The 20,553-nt window shown below is 46.3% G+C and overlaps 1 protein-coding gene across 2 annotated transcripts in view; it reads right to left on the minus strand.

Moving 5' to 3' along the window:
• Nucleotides 1–276: 276 nt before the first annotated feature.
• LOC121156258 (phospholipid-transporting ATPase IB) overlaps nt 277–20,553 on the minus strand; it is a 584,459-nt gene continuing 564,182 nt past the window's right edge. For both annotated transcript variants that reach the window (XM_040979868.1, XM_040979869.1), the window contains exons 36-37: nt 7,122–7,213; nt 277–675 (exon numbers count right to left, since the gene is read on the minus strand). In XM_040979868.1, coding sequence (XP_040835802.1) covers nt 578–675; nt 7,122–7,213 — 190 coding nt within the window. In that variant the 3' untranslated portion in view covers nt 277–577. The remainder of the gene's footprint in view (nt 676–7,121; nt 7,214–20,553) is intronic.

Raw genomic sequence — 20,553 nt, forward strand, 5'->3', positions numbered from 1 at the left:
AGGTTTATAACCGTTGTGTGTAAGGGGTGGTTGCCTTTTGTGATTTCACTTGATCCAGAAGTTCATGTCAACTTCACACAAACAAAACAGGAGGCAAAGCCAGTGCGTTGTCTGCCCAGGGCGCAGTTCACTTGCAGCTGGGTGGACACAACTCACCAGTTGCCCCCAACAGGGACACTAAACGGGGACCGCCACAGTCCAAGGAGACAGGTCTTTCACGCAGCTTAAACCCCCCTTCCTCCTCTCTTGCAACAACTTGTTGTGGGGTTGACCTATTGGTGAAACAATGTTTTTAATTTCACACCTCACAGAGCTCAGCTGAACGCTTCATAACCGTGTAAACAGAAATCAGGCCAAGCACTGCAGACAAACGGGGAGGGCGACAAACGGCTTCCCCAGCGGGGTCTACTCCGGGTTTGCGGGGGAATATATAACTAACCAACTGGTTGGCTAAGGCCACAGAAATGTGTTTTTCTGGCGCTTGGGCGGTTGCCGCCCGTCTCATCCCACCGAGACCTGTGAATACTGGGTGTAACAAACCGCAATCTCTCTCCTAGGCTCCTCCGCCGGGAGCCTCTTACTTCTTCTTGGCTTTCTTCTTGGTGGTGTCGTAAGAGCGGACTATTTCTTCTTGAGTCACAGCTCCGTGCTCTTCTTGCGAAAAGGCATAGCCATCTGCGAGAGCATCACAAGACGGTAAGATTAGAGGGGTTGGAGGAGCGAGCTGGGCTAAGGAGAAGTTTCCCCTGGGGGGAAGGCTGCTGAGCTGTGGATGCTGTTGGCCTCCACAGCCCAAGGCCTGCGTTCCTGGAAGGGAAAGGAGTGGCCTCAGGTGGCCTCACCGAGCTCAGAAGGCTCTGACGGCAGAAGCAGCCGTGGAGAAGGCTCTGCGGGACGAGTTTCCTCCAAGGGCACTTCAAGATGCCTGTAGAGCTTTGGATTAAAAGATGACCTTAGGGGTTGGTTTTGTGGCAATTAAGCTGCTGCCTGCAGTAGTGGCATTCCATATGGATGCCAGTAGGAGTCCCAGCTGCTGCACTTCAGCTCCAGTTCCCTCTTGAAGTGCTTGGGAAAGCAACAGAATGGCCCTAAGGTTTGCATCTCCAGCCATCCACATAGGAGACCCAGGTGGCATTCCAGGATCCCCACCCAGGCCCGTGCAGCTATTAAGCAAGTGAACCAGCAGATGAAAAAAAAAAAAAAAACCTCTCCCTTTCTGTAATTTTCTTTCAAATAAATAAGCCTTTATTTTTTCAATGTAGGTTTATTTTGGTGTAAAAAAGGCTGAAGTCTGGGTCTGGCGCAGTAGCCTAGCAGAAAAGTCCTTGTTTTGCACACACCGGGATCCCATAAGGCCAAGGGTTTTCTTATCCTGGTGATACCACTTCCCATCCAGCTCCCTGTTTGTAGGCTGGGAAAGCAGTCGAGGACGGCCCCAAGCCTTGTTACCCTGCACCCGTGTGGGAGACCTAAAGGAGGCTCTGGGCTCCTGGCTTCAGATCGGCACAGCTCCAGCTGCTGCGGCCACTTGGGGAATGAATCATCAGATGGAAGGTCTTCCTGTCTCACCTCCTCTCCGTATATCTGACTTTCCAATAAAAAATAAATCTTTTTTTTTTTTTAATGCTGAAATCTATACACAGAAGTCTATATACAGAAGTTTATACACAGAATTCATATTATGTATTTTAAAGTTAGTCATTTCATTCTGTTTGAAAGGCAAAGAGACACAGCTCACCACCTGCTGATTCAATCACTCCCTAGATACCAACAATAGCCAGGCTGAGACAGGCCAAAGCACAGGAACCAGGAACAGAGTCTAGACCTCCATGTGGGCGGCAAAGGGCCAGCGACTTGAATGACCTCCTGCTTGAATGACCTTCCAGGGTGAACTTTAACAGGACCTGGGGCTGAAGAGCACAGCTGTGAATCTACCCCTGGCACTCCAGCCTGGCATCTGGGCATCTTGGGAAGTGGGCATCCCAGGCTGGAGCTTAACTGCTATGCTGAACACCCACCCAGCTATCTCAAAAATTATTTTTTATACTGAAACAAATGCATCTTTCAATTCTATGTTGCACAAACTTCTGGAGGTCCCCTCACATTTCTGAGGGCCGGTGTGGATGGCAGTGGGCACTGGTCAGAGGCTTTGCGTCCCAGTGCCACTCTAGAGTAGTACCGCATGCTGCCTGGTGCTGCCCGGCTGATTTACGAAGCTGTAAACTCGTCAAGCAAGATACACACACCAACACACAGCACTAGGAGCTGGCCGCGCACCGGAGGCTTGCAGTGTTCCTGCTTTTCAAGTGGCTTGATTAAAACTGGTCCAAAGGAACGGGAGTGAGTTTCTTTTCATTTAAATAAAGAGCAAGATCACATAACAAAATCAAGAGCAATCTAACATCTGATTTTGTGGCTTCGGGAAAAACGCTTCTTATAATCAACTCCAATGATCGCGATAAAGTAACCCTTGTTAGATGCTATGTGCAGGAGGCACTGTTCTATATCCTATTGACAAACAGCCCTTGGTCCTCCCAGTAACCGCAGGAGATGCAGCAGAGCTTCCTTCCCGTTTCACAGGTGGGGACACTAAGGCACTTGTAAAAATAATGGCTAGCCTAAGACCACAGATGAAGAGAGAGCAGCCGAACTGGGGATGGAATGGGGCAGAAAGGATGCTAAGACTCCCTGGGGCTAACCCTTTCCTGGCCAGGGAACAGGAAGTGCCATTCTTCTTCAGAGCAGCCCAGCAAGAGCTTTGCACTAGCGCCTCCGATCCCTGCAGGTTTACCATTTATCAGTGATGCACACTTTCAAAGGAGAAATCGAAACCAGAAATTGTGCCCATGGATCAGCACCCGGGTGGCTGGCGATCTCCTTGGAGAGCTGGCTTCAGCCAAGCAGGGAGATAGCCTTGACACCACTGCATGGTAGCGGTGTGGGGGTGCAGAGGAAAGGGGCAGACTCTGAGCGCCCGCAAACTTCCTGGTTGGACACCCTGCACTCCTGCAGTCACTGCCGCCTGAGAAAACCTGAATGCTGGAGTGGCCACCCCAGCAGGCACGGCTTGTCTGCAGAGGTGATCCAGCGTCGACTGAGGACGGGGAGGCCAGCAGCAGGGAGAAGGGTCCAGACCAAGGAGGATAAGGGAGGGAGAGAGAGAAGAGGGGAGTGAAGGCAGAATAAACCATGGGATGGGGGAGAGAGGGTGGGAGGCATGGAGAGCAGTCCTCCACGGGTGTTTCGCTCCTAACAAGCCAGAAAGAGCACATCATGGGGAGCTACACAGAGGTAGCTTCCAGACCAGGGTTCCCAGGTGGTGGGGCACGCAGAGCAGCAGCAGGTCCCCCAGGAGGGGAAGGCACCTGTAGGGTTGGAAGTGCTTGCTCAGCTGCTGCAGCTTTCCAGCTCCGGGCTCACAGCCAGTGCACTCCAACTTCCCGAGGTCAGCTCTGCATGCAGGTGGCTCTGCTTTGATGCTCCTGTTGATGGTCTTCTCAGGACCCACTTGTGAGAGCTCTGATGAGCAAACCCTTCTAGCCACCCCTGCTCCCTAGGAACCTTGAGATTTCTGTCATGTTGCTTGTTCAGAGAGCATGGGTGGGACAAGGAAACTCCAGGACCTGGCTTTGGCTGCTCCGGGCCTCCCGCCTCTGCCCAGCACACCTCCTGTCCTGCCCCTTGGCTTTGGCTGCTCCCAGCCTCCCGCCCCTGCCCAGCACACCTCCTGTCCGGCCCCACACAAGGCGCTCTTTGTGAGGCCCTTTTACTGCAGTCCAAGAGGAGAGGTGTTCCCAGGGATGGTTCAAAGCAGAATTCAGCCAACAACACTGTCTCCCCTGCAAAAAAGGCTGGGCACTGTGGTCAGCTTGGGCCGCTTTCATTCGCTGATTTTTGAAAAAGGAATGTTTCTAATAAACCTCGGATGGGTTCTGAGAGGGCAACGTGGCAGCTGTGTCTGGGTGGGATAAGCAATGGGAGGCTCAGCCCTGCCTCTGTGCTGGAGCTGCGCCTCCGTCTAACAGAGGCTGTTCTAATCACAACCTGTAACCCGGAGTCCCCTTGCCTGCTCTTTATAAACCCTGCCCTTGGCTAGCACAGACGTCCTGAGCTCCCCACCTGAACATGACTTCTGGACTTCTGAGCTTTCAGGTTGGGAGGTGGAGGCACTGGCCATGTGCCTGCATTCTTTAAGCTCTCCAGTGTCTAGTTTCTGGCCCAGGAGAAGCCCAGATTTCGCTCACAGCTCCAGGCTTGTCTGCAGCTCCCCTGTACCTCTTTGGTCAACCTCGCCCAGGCTGCAGAATCCCCTCCCCTTCACTGCTAATTTCCACTGTAAACCCAAGGGGAGGGCCTCCGTAGCCCTGCTCGGGGAGAAGGTGCCTGTCTTGGCCACCTGTCCAAACAGAATGATGTAGTGATCTTTCTGTGCCCATGGGAGATGGGTCCATGACTCCCAGGGATACCCAAACTGGCAGGTGAGTGAGTGTCCTGTATAACAGGCACAGAAATCTTTGCACATAACTTGTACACATCTCCCTGAAATGTGCAGCATCTCCAGATGACAACGTCTAACATGTGGTGCAATGTGAATGGTTGCTACGGTGTGCCGATTGGGGGATAATGACAAGAAAAAGACTCGATATAGTCACTGGGATACTCTTTTTTTCTTTGAGTTGGCTCAATCTGTGGATGTTGGCCCCTTGGTGTGAAATGGAGAGGGTGGAATGTGCGTCCTGTCTTTTATGGCCTTTTATAAATGGGGGTAGGACAGGTGGGGGTGCAGGGTGGAAGAAAATGTCTTGAAACATGAAACACTATTCTCTTTCCTTTTACCTAAACAAGTAAATGTTTTAAACGTTGTAAGTGGTGCGTGGTTAGCTAAGCAGTTGAGATGTTGGAGGACAGGTATGACCCGCACTGCAGTATCCGGGCTGACTGCCTGTATCCAGCCTCCTCATCATTTTGTAATATTTTCTCTGCTTGTTTAAAAATTATGTATTTATCTGAAAGGCAGAGCCATAGAGGACAAGGGGAGAGAGAGAGAGAGAGAGCGAGAGAGAGAGAGGTGGGGGTGGTGAGGCAGGGCAGAGATAGAGATGGAGAGAGAGAGAGAGATATGTTTCATCTGATGGCTCACTTCCTAAATGGCTGGAACGTCCAGGGCTGAGATTGGCTGAAGCCAGGAGCATCTTCCAGATCTCCCACATGGTGCAGGGTCCCCCCAAGGACTGGGGCCATTTTCTGCTGCTTTCCAAGGCCATCGGCAGAGTGCTGGATTGGAAGTGGAGCAGCTGGGACTTGAATTGGTGCCCATATGGCACACTGGCACTACAGGCAGCAGTATAATCTGAGAAGCTACAGCACCAGCCCCTGGCTCCAGCTTCCTGCTAACGCACACCCCTGGAGGCAGGGATGGCTCGAGTGACTGGGTTCTTGCAACCCATGTGGGAGACCTGGGTTGAGTTCTTGGCTCCCAGGTTTGGTCCCATTCCAGTTCTGTTTGTTGTAGGCATTTGGGGAGTAACCCAGCAGTTAGAAAATCTTTTTCTCTTTCTCTCTAAATAAATAAATATTTTTAAAACAAGAGGTAGTTGGCCTCATGGGTTTAGCCTCAGGGGTAGTGAGGTTACTCCTCCCTGGTTCAGGTCAAATATCTCATTCAGCAGAGCAACAGGCACCCGAACCAACCAGTCCCCTGTCCTCCTCCTGCCCAGCCTTGCCCCCAGGCTGATGTGATGCACCATCAGCTCCCCAGGCCCTGTCTGATGAGCCTTTAATTGCTTTCTGCATTGAGGCAGGGAGTTCAGGGGAGGTCTCCAGCTCATCACATTTCCCATGTTCATTCATCTTTCAGGAAGTACTGACAGCCAGCACATCACCATGGGGGCAGCCTGGACCTGGCCCAGTGGTTTCCTGATGCATCTATAAGGTTTGGGACAGATCAGGAAGGCAGAAGAAGACAGGGGCGGCGGGGGGAAGGAGGCAGGTGGATTTCTTAGTTGTCTTATCTCCTCTGAGTAGGACGTTCAGTGGAGGCTATAAGAGCGTATCTTCCTTCTCTCACCCTTATTATTTGAGAATAAATGTTGCCTGAAGTAGCACACCCTGGATTCTGAGCTCTAATAGCTTCTTAAGAAATGTAGCAATTTCCTGTCTGGACAAAGTTTCCTGCAGCCATGGCAAAGGAGGTGGACAGGACACACAGGGACAAGGCTCCCAGGGAACCGAAAGCGCTGCCAACATCAGTTTCTCTCTCCTGGGTCTGCTTCGTGCTGCATTAGCTGCGTCACTGGGCTGCTTTCTGGACAGGTAGCAGATAGGGCACCGCCATGGAGCAGGCTTGAGTCCCCTCTCTCACACATGGGACATGCCACTTGGGATGATGTGCAGATGGAGGGCATTACGAAAGCTAAGTACATCTGTGAATACCTGCAGGGAGATGGGCTGAACCTGCTTCCTCTCGTACCTGCTGCACTCTGAGCACATGGATGGCTCAGGGAGTGTTCTTGCTATGCCAGTTCCTTCTAACTTCCTTTGAGAGGGAGAGGAAAACAGGCCGTGATGGGGTACAGGAAAGACACAGGGGGGTTGCAGAGGGAGGGACCTAGAGATGTGAGGGTCGTTGCCTGACAAGGCTGCCTGGGAACAACTTCTCCCACTGCTGCCCACCCTGGGTTGGCAAACAGAGGCTGGTGAGATGCCAAGTGGGCAGACGTTCACGGCTGCTGACGGTCCACTCCTCTGGATGGCAGATGCCAGGGAGGGTAGCAACAGCCATGTGAGCAAATGTGAGGCCGTTCTCTCTGGGATTGTCGATATTTCAATTTGCTGAGCTTAAACAAACAAAGCAGTTCAGATTTCTGAGTTTGAGTGCAGTAATTCAAAGGTACTATCCATTCAGAAATAGCCTTTAGAGAAATCGCTTGGGAGGTCACGAGAAGGATCTCGCAGATTGTTACCTTCAGGATTCTGTCGCTTATGCCACTTGATTGGAAAGAACCCATAGAGCCCTACTTTCAAAAGTGCACCTCTCATGGCGGCTGGCCGTGTCCTTAACAAGACCCACTCAAGCGTCCAGGGGACTTCCTGCCCTCTCCTGCTCTACACCCATTACTTACGGGGGACACTCTGGGAGACAGAGCTGCCTCGGAAGAGGGTCGGGGGTGTCTTCCTGCTGAGCCTCTTGATCAGGCGGTCACGCTCATTCATCCTGCAGGGAAAACAAACCCAGTCAGTTTCCAGCTTTACCCAACACCACTCCAAGAGATTGGATGAATAACCTCAGGTTGTTAAATTACAGATGAAGGTGCAGGGTGAGAGACGGGTGCCCCATAGCTAGGCAAGAGTCCCGTCGTTCAAGTCAATCCAGTATTTACAGTAGGTTGATTCCATGGTGTCCTCTTCCAAAGGGTGTTCGTTGGTGAGCCTTATGGTGCAGTGGGCTAGGCTGCTACCTGCAACACGGGCATTCCTTATCAAAACAACAGCTGGAGTTGTGGTTATTCCATTTCTGCTCCAGCTCCCTGCTGATGCACCTGGGAGGGCAGCTGAGTGTTTGGGTCCTGCCACTCACCTGGGAGGCCTGCAGGGAGTTCCTGGCTCCTGGCTTCAGCCTGGCCCAGCTCTGGCCACTGCAGCTACTTGGGGCATGAAGAATCTGTATGTATCTTCCCCCACTTCTTTACATGGTCAGCACTGAAGCTTGTCTAGTTTGGGCACTTTTGTTTTTTGCTTTTACACACACAGTCTTTTCCCATTGTTTTTACAATTCCCTTTGATTCTGGTGTTTTGCTGTTTCGTTAAAACATACGTATGAGTAGCCATAGATTTGTTCTTGTATCCTGCTTGGCCACTCAAGCCTGCAGAGCTACAGTAACTCCAAGATTTGTTCATTTTCACTTATGGAAACGACCAAATATTGTCCTTCCCTCATTCTTTATTTTTGCTCATTTTGGAGCCTCTGTTAGATGGATCTTCTTCATTCTTTCACCCATCTCTTCCACCTTTTCTGTTTTCTTCCTTCCTTCAGCTTTTGAAAAGCTGAAGGAAAACCATTTGAAACCATTTGAAAAGTATCCACTGATTTAAACTACTTATCTTCTCATGCCCATATATTTTATTTTTTCCACCACATTCACATGGTCTTACATACTATTCTCTTGTAACTTCTGTAAGACTCCTGTAGACTCTCCTTGCCTCTCCAGGTCTCGCTGAGTTAACTTCCCTAGCCGTGGGATTGAATGGCTCTCCTTCATCAGGGTGTGTTTCTGAGGTGTGTCTTCTTTCTTCAGAATCACTCCTCTTTCGCTGCACCATGACTATACGGATTACAGAAACTTCTATATTAATATCTCAGCATCATTGATAGTCATCTCAACTTGGACCTCAACCATGGCATGGGCTTCCAGTTTCCAGTAGGCAATTCTTCCTTCTACCCATTTTCCTGGACACATAGTAGGACTCATTATTTCTTTGTCAGTCTAATGAGTAAACTACTTTGTTTCACTAACATGGCAGTTCTGTAAACATGTGCTATTCCATGCCCAGTTCCCACTCTAGGTCACATGGGACTAAAGTCTTTTATTCTCTTGCTTCATTAAACCCTGGTCTCCTTTTTTTGAGCCCATTCTAAGCTCTGGGAGCCCCGTGCAGTCCCCTCTCACCTTGGTAGCTTTGATGTGACCCTGTTGCTAGCACCTGGATTTCCTTTTGAGTTTAATCATATTTTGACAGTGTGAATTTCACCCAGGATGTCCATGTGTCTGAAAAGCTCTTTTGGAGGTAGCTGAGTGTACTGGATTGCTTCTATCTGGTTTCCATAAGGAATCTGCATTCCCCAAATCCAGGTACAAGAGCATACCATGGCTACCCAGCTTCCTTAACTACAGGAACCTTCTCCTATAGTCTTTTAAAGGATCAATGGATATGACAAGCCTTAGGCCATGAAAAGGTGTGGAAGAGACTATAACGTCATGTCCTATTGGAAGGGCCTGGCCTCTTCAGGAACTCCAATGTGGACATGTTAGAAGATATTCTTTTCTCAATGTATTGTTCTGTTTTCGGGGAGAAAGGATCATTGTGAATAGACATTATTAAAATTTCTCATGAACCATAATGTTGCAAGAGTTGAGGACAGAAAGAGGTGGAAATAAGCATACTAACATTTACTGCTTATGGTATTACATCATCAGTATTCAATTTGGAATCTACCTGCTCACAAATACATAGGAAAAAGATGAAGAAAGGACTTCAAGTGTTAGCTTGGGCTAATTCTGAAAAATAAGAAGAAAATTAAAGAGGAATATGAATTGAGCCTGGCACGGAAGTCTAGTGGCTAAAGTTCTCACCTTATATGTGCTGGGATCTCATAGAGGCGCCAATTCTAATCCCGGTAGCCCCACTTCCCATGCAGCTCCCTGCTTGTGGCCTGGGAAAACAGTCCAGGATGGCCTAAAACCTTGGGACCCTGCATCCACGTGGGAGACCCAGAAGAGGCCCTGGGCTCCTGGCTTCAGATCGGCACAGCTCCAGCCTTGGGGGCTGCTTGGGGAGTGAATCATTGGACAGATGATCTTCCCCTCTGTCTCTCCTCCTCTTCTCTGTATATCTGATTTTGCAATAAAAATAAATAAATCTTTAAAAACAGGAATATAAATTAACCCAGGGAAAGATAACAAAACTAATGGGAGTTTTTTTCTTTAGACAGATTTTAAAATTTCATTTATTTATTTATTTTAAGTGAAGAATTTTCAAGATGGGTTTCTGGTCTAGCAGTTAAGCCATGGGTTGGGACACCAATGTCTCATTTTTGGAATTCCTGGTTCAAAGTCCAGCTCTGTTCTCTGTTACAGCTTGTGCCTAATGCTCAGCCTGTGAATCAGCAGGTGATAGCTGAAGGTGGTTTCCAGCTGTCCATGCTCCAGACCCCAGCTTTGTCCCTTTCTCAGTCCTAGCTGTTGCCAACATTTGGAGAATGAATTAGCAAAACTCATATCTCTGTTTCTCTTTCTTTATAAAACAGTCTTTTAAGGAGAGAATTCTCAACAAAATCGCAGGGATAAAAGTTCAGTAGTACATTAAAAGGATTATATATCACAACCAAATAAGATTTATCTCAGGAATGAAAGAGTAATTCAGTATTAAAAAAAAAAAAGGAAGGTCTTTGATTTTCATTTCTTCAGCGACACATTGATCATTTAGTAACACGTTATTTAGCTCCACATCGTTGTAAATTTTCTTTTTTCTTCCTGTTGATTTTTTAGTGGTTTTGAATTTAAGGGGATATATAGTAACTGTGTAATAGAGACTATCACATACAGATGTGAAGATACAATGCAGTGTGCATCTCTACTTACAAATCAATGATGGACTCCCAATGAAACTGTCGAATGTATCTTTTTTTTTAAAGATTTATTTTTATTATTTTTTGATTGGAAAGGCGGATATACAGAGAGGAGAGACAGAGAGGAAGATCTTCCGTCCGATGATTCACTCCCCAAGTGAGCGCAACGGGCCGATACTTTGCCGATCCGAAGCCAGGAGCCTCTTCCGGGTCTCCCACGCGGGTGCAGGTTCCCAAAGCTTTGGGCTGTCCTCGACTGCTTTCCCAGGCCACAGGCAGGGAGCTGGAAGGGAAGCGGGGCTGCCGGGATTAGAACCGGCGCCCATATGGGATCCCGGGCGTGCTAGGCGAGGACCTTAACCACTTGCGCCACCGCGCCGGGCCCTGTCGAATGTATCTTAACAATAGGATGATGGACTCTCTGCCATTGTCCATACCTACAATGTCAGGATACGCTTAAATGTAGAATGATGGGCTTATGGCTGATTGTGAAGGAATTATACTATTTAAATGACATGAGAGAAATCAGTGTATGTGTGTGGGAGGGAGGTATTTGAGGAGGGAAGGGGAGTCCCAGAGCCTATAGAACTGTGTCATGGAATAATAAACTAGACAAATAAAAAATTTAAAAAGAGCAATCAATATAGCACATCATTTTATCGGTCACCTTCATCAATGCAGAACAGCATTTGACAAAATCCTTCATGATCAGAACAACTGGAAAAGTAAGACTATAAAGAAAAGTCCATTAGATGCTAAGAAGCGTTCATCAAAAACCCACAGTTGGCATCACACCCATCACACCCATGGGTGAAATGCTGAAAGTTATCTCTGCCCAGCAACAGGACAAGGATGCCCACTTTCATCACTCTGTCCAACACATTGATTGAGGGTTCTAATCAAAATAATGAGGTAAGGAAAATAAACAGAACACATCCAAACACAGGAAGAGATGTACAGTTATCGCTCTTTGTGGATGACATGATCTTATAAGAGCAATTTACTTATTAAGGGGTGGGCATTAACAGCACTGCATCTTAAGCCCCCGCTTGGGATGACTGCATGCAGTACTAGAGTGCCTGGCATTGAGTCCCACCTCTACTTCAGATTTGCTTCCTGCTGATACACCAGGGAGGAACCAGAGCATGGTCCAAGTACTTGGGTAGCAGAAACTACTCACGTGGAAGACACCATAGATGTATACAATCATGATTTTTCAATTGAGGTACTACTAACTTAAAAAGGATGACACCAAGGAGTTAAAACCTCAGAAATTTCAAGAAAAATGAGTAAATCTTCATTCCTTTGGACGTGAAAGTATTTTATCCAAATACAAGCACAAGAAAATACAGATAAATTGGACTTCATTACAATTAGAAACTCAAGGGCATTATCAAGGAACTCAAAAGACAACCAAAAATGGGAAAAATATTTGAAAATCATATCTGATAGGGGTCTAGTACTAAGATTATATAAATTATCATTGTAACTCAACAGTGAAGAAAAAGACAAATAATTCAATTTCAAAATGGGAAGGGAACTGAACTGATATTTATCCAGAGGAGATTAATCATACAAACATGGCAAAGTACCAACATTATTGGTTATATGAGAAATGCAAATGAAAACCACAATGCAATCCCACAAACCTGACTAGCACGGCTACTAAAAACATCCCCAAACCAAACGGAATCAAACAAAAAGTATCCAGGGAATGACAAAATCTGGAGAGGATCTGCAGAAACTGGAACTTTCTCACCCAATTTGGGCAACTGTGAAACGGTATAGTTCTAGTTTCTCATAAAGTTAAATACATAATTATCTACCAGCCAGCAATTTCAAGCCTCAGCATATATTCCTGAAATTGAAAAGCAGATATTGGGACAACAATATCCACAGCAGCACTGCTCACAGAGGCCTCAGAGTGGAAATGACTCAAATATCCAGCAACAGAGGAACGGTATTAGAAAATAGATTCCACACAATCTGATATCATTCAGTCACAAGAATTCAGTACTCATATGTGCTGTAACTCATAGGGCAATACAATGCCAAGTAGAAAAAGCCCAGCCCCAAAGCCCACCCATTGTATCGTTATGGGAAATGTCTGAATAGGCAGCTAGGTAGAGACAGAAAGCAGGGTAAGGGGCTTCCGGGGACTCGAGGACAAGGAGGTGGGGACAGGGGAACAGGAGTGACTGCTGAAAGCAAAACGGGCTTCTATTTGGAGAGCTGAAAAATTTTCGGAACTGGACAGCGGTTTGGGTTGTGCAACAGTGTGAAATATGATCGAGTGCCCTTATAAGCTATTGCGGACTTTAAAATTATTATTATTATTTTTTAAATGCACTTGCTTGTTTTTTCAGAGAGAGAGACAAAGACCCCCAACTGCCATTTCTCTCTCCAAATACCTACCAAGGCCAAGACTGGGCTAGGGCTTAAGTCAGGAACTAGGAACCCAATCCCGATTTCCCATGCACTTCAGAGGGTCCCAGGCACTTGAGCATGACCAGTTGCCTGCGAGCCTAGGAGGCTGGAGAGTCAGGAGTTAGCCAGATAGAACCAGCAACTCTGAGAAGCGACCTGAGAATCTTATAAGCTATCTAACCCACTAGGCCAAATGCCTACTCTGTGCATTTTATGCTAACTGAATTTTAACCACAACTGTTTTAAAGGAGAAAAATTCTATTACAAACTAAAGGGAAGAGAGAGGTGTTTGGCCTCATGGTTAAGACACCTGTAGCCCAGAGTGGAGTACTTGGGTTGCACAGCCACCTCTAACTTGATCCCATCTTCCAGCAAATGCAGACCCCTGACAGGGAACGGTGATGGCTCAAATGGTTAGGTTCCTGCTCCCTGCCTCAGAAAAAACCTGGATTGAGGTGACAGGCCTATGGGGGAATGAACTGGTGGATAAGAATTTGGTGGATCTGTCTCCCAAATTCTTACATTTCTAAAAAGAGGAAAACTGGGTCCCCGATCGGGACAAATTCCGTCAGCACTCAAACAGCTGGTAAGAGTGCTGTCTCCACAGCTTTTTCTCCAGGGTGGGAGGATGCTGGAGTTATAGTGTTTTGATTTTTTTTTTTTCTTGCTGGCTTAAACATTTTTCTAACTGGGATCTCCAATGCCAGAGGTGTTGTGTACAAGTAAGTTTGCAAGAGGTACGTGCAATCTGGGTGCCTCCTGGATAATGACGGTGAAACTCAATCTCACACGGCCTTTACAAACAGGCTCTTTACAGAAGCTGACATCATTTAAAGGAGGAGTTCTGTTCTTGTCATAGAAATGAACAGCCTTGGGAAGGAGTGGAGACCCGAGAAGGGCTGCACTGGCGAAGAAGAAGCTCCTGTGTCCACATTCCTGTTAGGAAGCGACACCTGCCAAAATCACACATGTGTGTCTGCCGGAGAGCACGCTCATGGAGTAAAAAACAAATGACAGCAAATCTGAGTTGGAGACTGCAATTCCTTCAGCTGATAAGGATCATGGCCGACACCACAACAAAGCCAAAACAAACAGGTATTCTTAGAAACTCACTTTTAAATTAGCTGCTCAACAGTCTTCAGAACAGATGTGACAGTAGGTCTTATGAAATAAGCTGGCCCACAGCTCCCTGTCTTCAGAAAAGGTCAAACCTCTACCCGTTCAGCAGGCTGTTGAAATCTCAATTTGTTTTGAAAGATCCTTACAGAATAGCGTTTTATGACTTCAAATGGTAATTTTGTTTACTCATTAAAATGTGAACATTTGGAAAGGAGAACATTCCACATCCAAGTGTATTCCAGATCTACCTAAAGTTTTGTAGAGTCAAAAAGCAAAGCTTAGTCACACATACTTGTGTAAGGAGGAACTTAACAAGAATTTTTTTTTAAAGATTTATTTTTATTAGTTTTTTATTGGAAAGGCGGATATACAGAGAGGAGAGACAGAGAGGAAGATCTTCCGTCCGATGATTCACTCCCCAAGTGAGCGCAATGGCCGATGCTATGCCGATTCGAAGCCAGGAGCCTCTTCCGGGTTTCCCACATGGGTGCAGGGTCCCAAAGCTTTGGGCCGTCCTCGACTGCTTTCCTGGGCCACAGGCAGGGAGCTGGAAGGGAAGCGGGGCTGCCGGGATAGAACCGGCGCCCATATGGGATCCTGGGCGTGCAAGGCGAGGACCTTAACCACTGTGCCACCACGCCGGGCCCGTAACAAGAATTTTAAAGGGTAAATTTTCCTAACCAAGAAATTACATCTATTTTATGTATGCTAAACAAGAAACCCTTCAGATACTCTGTTCAATGGCAGAAAATGATTCTTCGTCCCCTCTGTCAATCCACATACATCCCACTTCATTGGAACTTGAGTTGCTGCCTTCTCTCATTCACTATTCTTGAGACCCTACTGTAGGTGAGACAAGGTTTCCCAAGACACAGCTTCTGCCCTCATGAAGTTCAAGGTCCCCAAAGAAGTTAATTGTGCAAATGCCATCATATCAGGCAAAGAGTGCCCTATTAGAGATCATGTTGGCTCAGCCATGACATGGAGGAGTAAAACACTTGCAGTGGGTTTGCGAAGATTCCAAAGGCGTTGACGTTGAAGTTGTAGCCTATACAATGAGATGGTTCTTGGCTGATCAGCCAGATGCAAACAGCAACAAGGACAGGCTTAACAGGAATGCTGATGAGTCTAGTTTTAAACTTAAGGCCTCTGAGACTTCCGGAAGTCACGGGACACTGGTGTCTGAAAGAGGTCTAAGCTAACGGTGTTACAATGAAAATCGACGGAGAGTCAGTAGAGTGAGGAAGAAGCAATGAGCCTCCTGACGGTGGGGAGACACCAATGTACCATCTGTCCGAGTTCCTGGAGGGCTTGCTTTCTTCCCCTGGAGCCAAGTCTTGTACCTCCTCTGCATTTTTCACACAGTATCTGTCTTGAGCTGAAGTAGAGTGCAGGTTTAAAGAGATAAAATTGCATTTGTACGTTGCATTTACTGATGCATGCTGCAAATCATTTCTTCTTCGTTCTCCATAACATGGTGACGTCATTGTACTTGCATCTGTCCACATACCCAGCACTAATCTCAGAACAGTGAATTTTATAATGATGACTGAGATAATTCTTGTATGGTATTCATGAGGAATGACAGATTGGGGCCATCATTAATCTAATTTTCTTAGGAAATTGGGCTACAGAGAACATGGTAAGCAAAACTATGACTCCATACAATGGGATTCTTCATTTTTTTAAATTCTCTTAATTATGTTTGAGTTAAAGCAGTACCTAGTGTGCTTTCAAGTGTGTAGAGAAAATACATGATAATTATTTTAGACGCGAGGGTAAGGCATGATAAGAGGTAACAGCTTTTAATTCACTCAAATTGGAAAAATGAGATCACTAGCAGACTGCAGTAAGATATGCACATATAATATGATACTTAGAGCAACTTGTAAAAATTGCTGTACTAATAGACTCAGGACATAGTAGATAAATAAAAAACATTCATATAATTCATAGAAAGGCAGCAAATAGAGGACAGAAGTGAAAGGTGTGTTATAAGTTACCAGTATTAGAAGGGAAATAAAGTATTACTACAGATCCTGCAGATATCAAAAGGATATTTGGATGACGACAAACAACTCCACATGTGTGGATATGATAACCAGGATGAAACAAGGCAATTCTTCAACAATAACTAATAATAACTACCGAGATGCAGTTGAAATACTTTTTTAAAGCTTTAAAGTTTATTTATGAGGGGGAGACACAGAGAGCGAGCAGTGATCCAGCCACTGGCTCACTCCATAAATACCTCTGTTGACCAGTGCTGGGGCCAGGATGAAGCCAGGTGGCAGTGAATGAGTCACATGAGCTGTCATTGCTGTTGTGGAGGGTCTATGTTAGCAGGAACTTGGAATCAGGAGCCAGAGCTTGGTACCAAACCCAGATGCTCCAATATGGGATGCAGCGTCCTAGCCAGCATCTTAATCACTTGCCTAAATGCCTACCCATGGAATACTTCTCATAGTGCAACAACTCTTAAGAAAACTGAATTGATAGGGTTGCATTGGAGAACTCTACCAAGTCATTAAAGATCCTATATGTTCTCTTTCAGGAAACAAAAGAGGAAAAGATATTTCCCAGGTCACTTATGCAATTAGTATTTCTTCATACCAAATAATACAGAGAAAATTAAAACAAAAAAACACAGCCCACTATTCTCCACGAATATAGATGGAAAAACTGGAACAAAATATCAATAAATAAAATTCAGCAAAACATAAGAAGTACACAGTATGTACAGGGAAGACCAAGATTAAAATTTTTTGTAATCGATATATGTCTTTTAGTTTCATTTCTCACAGACTTTTTGAAAAATGAAAAACAAATACACATAGCTATGGTACTAATGAGTTCAGCAAAACTGTGTTATGTAAGGTCAATATAAAAAAAAAATCACTTGCATTCCCATACATTAGCGAGGAACAGAAGGAATCTGACATTAAAAGCATAATGCGGGCCTGGCCTGGTGACCTAGTGGTTAAAGTTCTCACCTTGCATATGCCAGGATCCCATGTGGACGCCGGTTCTAATCCCGGTGACCCCACTTCCCATCCAGCTCCCTGCTTTTGGCCTGAAAAAGCAGTCAGGGCAGTTCAAAGCTTTGGAACGTTTTACTCATGTGGGAGACCCAGAAGAAGCTCCAGGCTCCTGGCTTCTGATTGGCGCAGCTCCGGCCATTGTGGCTGCTTGGCGAGTGAATCATCGGACAGAAGATCTTCCTCTCTGTCTCTCCTCCTCTCTGTATATCTGACTTTGCAATAAAAATAAACAAATATTTAAAACAAACAAATAAAAAAACAATGCAATTCAAAACTGATCCAAGAAATGTATGGAACACTTAGGTATAAATCTGAAAAACATTTACGGAATTTGTAAGCTGAAAACATAACTCTAAGGAAAGGAATTAATAAAAACCTAGAAGCCAGTGCTGTTCCATAGTAGGTAGAACTGCCGCCTACTGAGCCAGGATCCTGTTTGAGTACCGCTTTGAGTCCTAACTACACCACCTCCAAACCAGCTCCCTGCCAACAAAGCTGGAAGCCTCAGAGGCTGGCTCAAATGTTTGGGTCCCAGCACCCATGGGGAGACCTGGAGGAAGCCCCTGGCTTTGACCCAGCCTGTCCTGGCTCCAGCCCTTTGGGCTTTGGGTTGGAGAATCTCTTTCTCCCTCTTCATGTCTCTTTCTGTATAATCCTGTAAATACATAAATAAATCTTAAAAAAGAATTAATTCTACTTTACAGGAAAGGTGGCCCAGATTTTATGCAGCTACAGACAAGAATAAATGTGTATGTATGTGTTTGTGTATGAAAGTAAAATAATTAAAAACAATTTTGGAAAAGAAAAACAAAATAGGTCAGTATCGTGGTATAGCATGTAAAGCTATCCTGTATGATGCCAACATCGCAAATGGACACTGGTTCAAGTCCCTGGCGGCTGTTCCACTTTCGATCCAACTTCCTGCTAATGTCCCCGAGAAATCAGCAGAGGATGGGCGAAGTGCTGGGGCCCCTGCAACCAAAAGGGAGACCAGAAGAGCTTCTGGCTTCAAACTGGTCCAGATCTAGTCTTTGGGGCCACTTGGGGAGTGAAGTTGCTGATGGGCGATGTCTCTCTCTGTGTCTCTCCATCTCTTTCTAACTCTGCCTTTCAAATAAATAAATAAATGCTTAAAAAGAAATGGAAGGAATCTGTCTGACTTTAAGACTTGGGATACAAGCACAGTAATCAAGAGTGTGAGCTATAGAGGCGGGAAGAAACACTTCAGAGAACTGAAGAGACCCTGGAACCTGACTAATACGCCCATGTGATTTTTGTCAAAGATACAAAAACAATTTCATGGGAAAATAGTCTTTTCAACAAATGGTGCTGGATCAACTACGCACACATACCAACCACTTCCTTTCTTCAGCCACCATCTGTGTTAACACAAAAATTAATACGGCATGTCTGGCAAAGATTGCAAACTTGATAGTAAATATGAAACTAAACAACATTTAGGTTTGAATAATAGCTCAAAAAGAGAGACGTATGTGTGTGTATTTGCGCATGTGTCTCAGACAAATCTAGTTTACCATACAGCCCAAATCACCCACCCACAGCTTTGATACGGTCTTAGATAGCTAGTTCAGGGTCATGAGTTTGGAAGCCACACCTCCCCCGCCTATGTAATAGTTTGCAAAGAATGCATTCCCATCACTACCTGGGACCTGGGCCTGGGTGTTGTTGTGTAACCACTCCTTCCAAAGCCTCATAGAAGCCTGTCCTGGGAAGGTGTTCTCTGTCACTCTGTGACTCCAGACCTCCCCAGTACCTGCTTGCTCTCCCACAGACAGACTTCAAGGACAAAGGTAGCCCATGAACATGGGCCCTGTATGTCTGCATTCTTCAACCTCTGCTGATTGCTTGGGCAAGTCAGTGAAGATGCAAATGCTAAAATATTTTGTATTTCTAATTTGTGCACTTTGAACAGTTCCGGGAAAGGTGAGGCCTAGCATTTATGGAACATGGGCAGAGAAGCCAGGAAAAGGTAAGTTTATAATTTTCTAAGTGTGACCAGGTTGTTTGCTGCAGGTCTTTTAGGATAAGGTATATTGCTGGAGAAGCCAAAATGTAGTTATTCAGTTTAACGATGGATTTCATGGAAATGGCCATTTCTTCCTCTCGAGGCTTTTATTCAGACTGGATTGCCACTGTGACTTCTCATTTGCTAATGTCTGTTTTCACCAGATGAGTGGTTGCCTAGTAACTGCAGCTATTAAGTGGGAAGGTACAGCTCCAAACAGGCTAGTGGTTCCCAGAATGGTGGGTGCTGGCACCACCAAGCTGGGGTGCTAAAGACTCCTTCAAACATCCTACACTTGTGTCCAGTGTGATCTCTTTTATTCTCTGTGACAGCACACTAAGCAGTCTTTGAAAAACAAAATGCTAAATGTACAACTTCCATCAATCCATCTATTACACTCCTAGGTTTCATCCTAGAAAAATGAAATTGTAATGTTCACACTAAGCCCTGCCTAGAAGAGTTTCTAAGGGCTCCATTCCCAACATCCCTAAACTGGAAACTCGGATAGCCTCCAGCAAGTGGACAGTGAGGTGGGCTGAGTTTCACTCACGCGGTAGACTACTGCCAGGCCATGGACAGTAGGAAACGCTGCCACGTCTGAACTCCATCTGAAGATTACCTATGACATAACTCAGCTTCCATACTGTCCTTGGAATGACAACATGACAGATTCAGACGACAGCTTAATGGTTGACAAGAGTAAAGGGAGGGGAAGGAAGTAGGGCAGGCTGTGGGGCAACACGAGGACCCTTGGGACGTGGATGTGTTTTCTCTGTGGCCTGGGTCAAGGCTGAATTCCTGAGTGTGACATACGCACCATGGCTTTGTAAGATGCTACCACTGGGGGAAACCAGGCAGAGGGTACCGGAGACTTCTCTGTGATTTCTTACAACTGCACGTGTACAGGAGCTCCTGATGCAAAGTTAGAGTTAGAAAAGCCATCCCGGGCCCAGCGCCGGGGTCTAGCAGCTGAAGTCCTCGCCTTGAACATGCTGGGTTCCCATATGGGCGCCTGTTCTAGTCCCTGTGACTCCACTTCCCATCCAGCTCCCTGCTTGTGGCCTGGGAAAGCAGTCAAGGACAACCCAAGGCCTTGGGACCCTGCACCCATGTGGGAGACCTGGAAGAAGTTCCTGGATCTTGGCTTCAGATCGGCACAGCTCCGGCCATTGCGGCTGCTTGGGGAGTGAATCATCGGACAGAAAATCTTTCCTATCTCTCCTCCTCCTCTCTACATGCAATAAAAATAAAATAATCTTAAAAAAAGAAAAAGAAAAACCATCCCATGTGCTCTGCCCTGTCCCCTTCCATTTCCTATTCCTCTGCTGTCACCCCTTTTGAGCAGTGTTATGGGATGCTGTCTGGCATGCTGCTGAAGCAGGCACAGGGCTCTGTTCTGTGTCCACAAGCGCTCTGCCCCAGGGAGAGGCTGTGCACCCAGCACGGCCGTCCTGACCTCATTAGCTGAGTAGGCAAAGCAGCATTTGAATGACAGCCCTGGTGCATATGGAAACTATTACCTCATTCCAGGCCTTGCAATGAGGTAGCCCGGCTCCTCTCTTACAAGCCTGCACCACTAAGCCTAGGGAAAGGTC

The sequence above is a fragment of the Ochotona curzoniae genome, unplaced genomic scaffold (genome assembly GCF_017591425.1).
Source record: "Ochotona curzoniae isolate NIBS_2020 unplaced genomic scaffold, NIBS_Ocur_1.0 contig_3332, whole genome shotgun sequence".
Taxonomy (NCBI): domain Eukaryota; kingdom Metazoa; phylum Chordata; class Mammalia; order Lagomorpha; family Ochotonidae; genus Ochotona; species Ochotona curzoniae.